At 59.7% G+C, this 1,520-nt stretch overlaps 1 protein-coding gene across 1 annotated transcript; it reads left to right on the forward strand.

Annotated features, from left to right (window-relative positions):
• Positions 1-45: 45 nt before the first annotated feature.
• LOC121940856 lies at positions 46-1,514 on the forward strand (the record flags this gene model as incomplete). The annotated part of the gene is made up of 3 exons (XM_042483539.1): positions 46-201; positions 357-448; positions 651-1,514. Coding segments are annotated over 3 exons (919 nt in total), but the record flags the coding sequence as incomplete, so codon positions are not given.
• Between the last annotated feature and the right edge of the window lie 6 nt (positions 1,515-1,520).

Below are 1,520 nucleotides of genomic sequence, written 5' to 3' on the forward strand. Positions count from 1 at the left end.
CGTGCGTGTGTGCATTTGCACATGCGTGTGCATATGTGCAGACAGTCCATACGCTCTGATTGTCCGGCGCTACCTGTCTCTGCTGGACGCCGCCGTGGAGCTCGAGTACCGAGAGTACAGCGGACCACGACTGCAGGACGCCCACAAGGTCCTGATGTTTGACCACGCCCTCACTGCTGACGAGGTCAACCGCAAGTACAGGTAACACACACAGGAAACACACACCTGCACTTACAGGTAACACACACAGGAAACACACACCTGCACTTACAGGTAACACACACCTGCACACACACTTGGACACACCTCTGACTGGTGCTCACTGGTCCCTGTTCCCTCTGACTGGTTCTGACCAGTTATAAAGGTCTGGTGGCCGAGGCTCTGAGACAGCTGGTGGGAGAACACAACTACAAACAAGACGAAGTACTCGCCCCGGGATACTACACAGGTACTGTAATATGACGTTTGTTTGTTTCCATTATTACAGTACTACACTCAATACTACACACAGTACTATGCCTAGTACTACAGACAGTACTACACTCAATACTACACACAGTACTACACACAGTACGACACACAGAGTACTACATGCAAAGTACTACAGAGAGGTAGATCTTGCAGTACCTGAGCTGTGTCTCTGTCCTCAGACTTCGTGCTGTGGCTGGACGGGTCCGGTCAGGTTCTTCCCATCAGGCCTGGCGGTGGTCTTGCTCTCAGCATCGTTCCTCCGTCCTGCATCACCATGACGACCAAACCGGCCGACGGAGCGGTTGCTGTGGTGACCTCAGAGTTCCAGAAGTTCTCTCCGTTTGCGGCGCTGGAGGAGGGGGCGGAGCCACCGTGTCAGGAGGCCGTGGAGCCCCGATCCTTCCTGCCCCACCATGTCCGCAGCACGCCGGGGGCCGCGGCCCCCTCGGGGCCCCCGCGGCCCGGCACTAACGGCGGCCCATATGGCGTGTACTTCGTCCCGGCGGCAGAGTACTACTCCGGCCTGGCCAAGGAGCACTCTCTGGAGAGCCAGGACAGCTCCACGCTCAGCAGCCCCCCCTCTGACGGCCTAGCCCCGCAGGGGGCCCAGGGCCCTGCGGCCGCCGCCCCAGACTCACTCTTCCAGTTCTCCATCGGGAAGATCCTGGAGGACGAAGGCGGGGCCCCAGGGGGCCCCGGGACGGACTGTAAGCTGCCGGGATTCTACAAGGGTGTAACGTATTCTGAGGGGTCCGGGGTCGACAGAGGGGCCCCGCCACTACAGCTGCACCCCCCCGATGGCCCAGACGGGGACGACCCCCCCCCAGAGCAGAGGGCCATCAGGAGGTGAGGGCCCCTCAGATGTGTGCGTCCCCTGAGACAGGTCCCTGATGTCCCCTAACACTTCATGTCCCCTGTCAACTCATGTCCACTGAGACAGGTCCCTCATGTCCCCTAACACCGCATGTCCCCTGAGAAAGGTCCCTCATGTCCCGTCACCTCATGTCCCCTGACACAGGTCCCCTCATGTCCCCTGAGACAGGTCCACA

The sequence above is a fragment of the Plectropomus leopardus genome, unplaced genomic scaffold, assembly GCF_008729295.1.
Source record: "Plectropomus leopardus isolate mb unplaced genomic scaffold, YSFRI_Pleo_2.0 unplaced_scaffold959, whole genome shotgun sequence".
NCBI classification, from domain to species: domain Eukaryota; kingdom Metazoa; phylum Chordata; class Actinopteri; order Perciformes; family Serranidae; genus Plectropomus; species Plectropomus leopardus.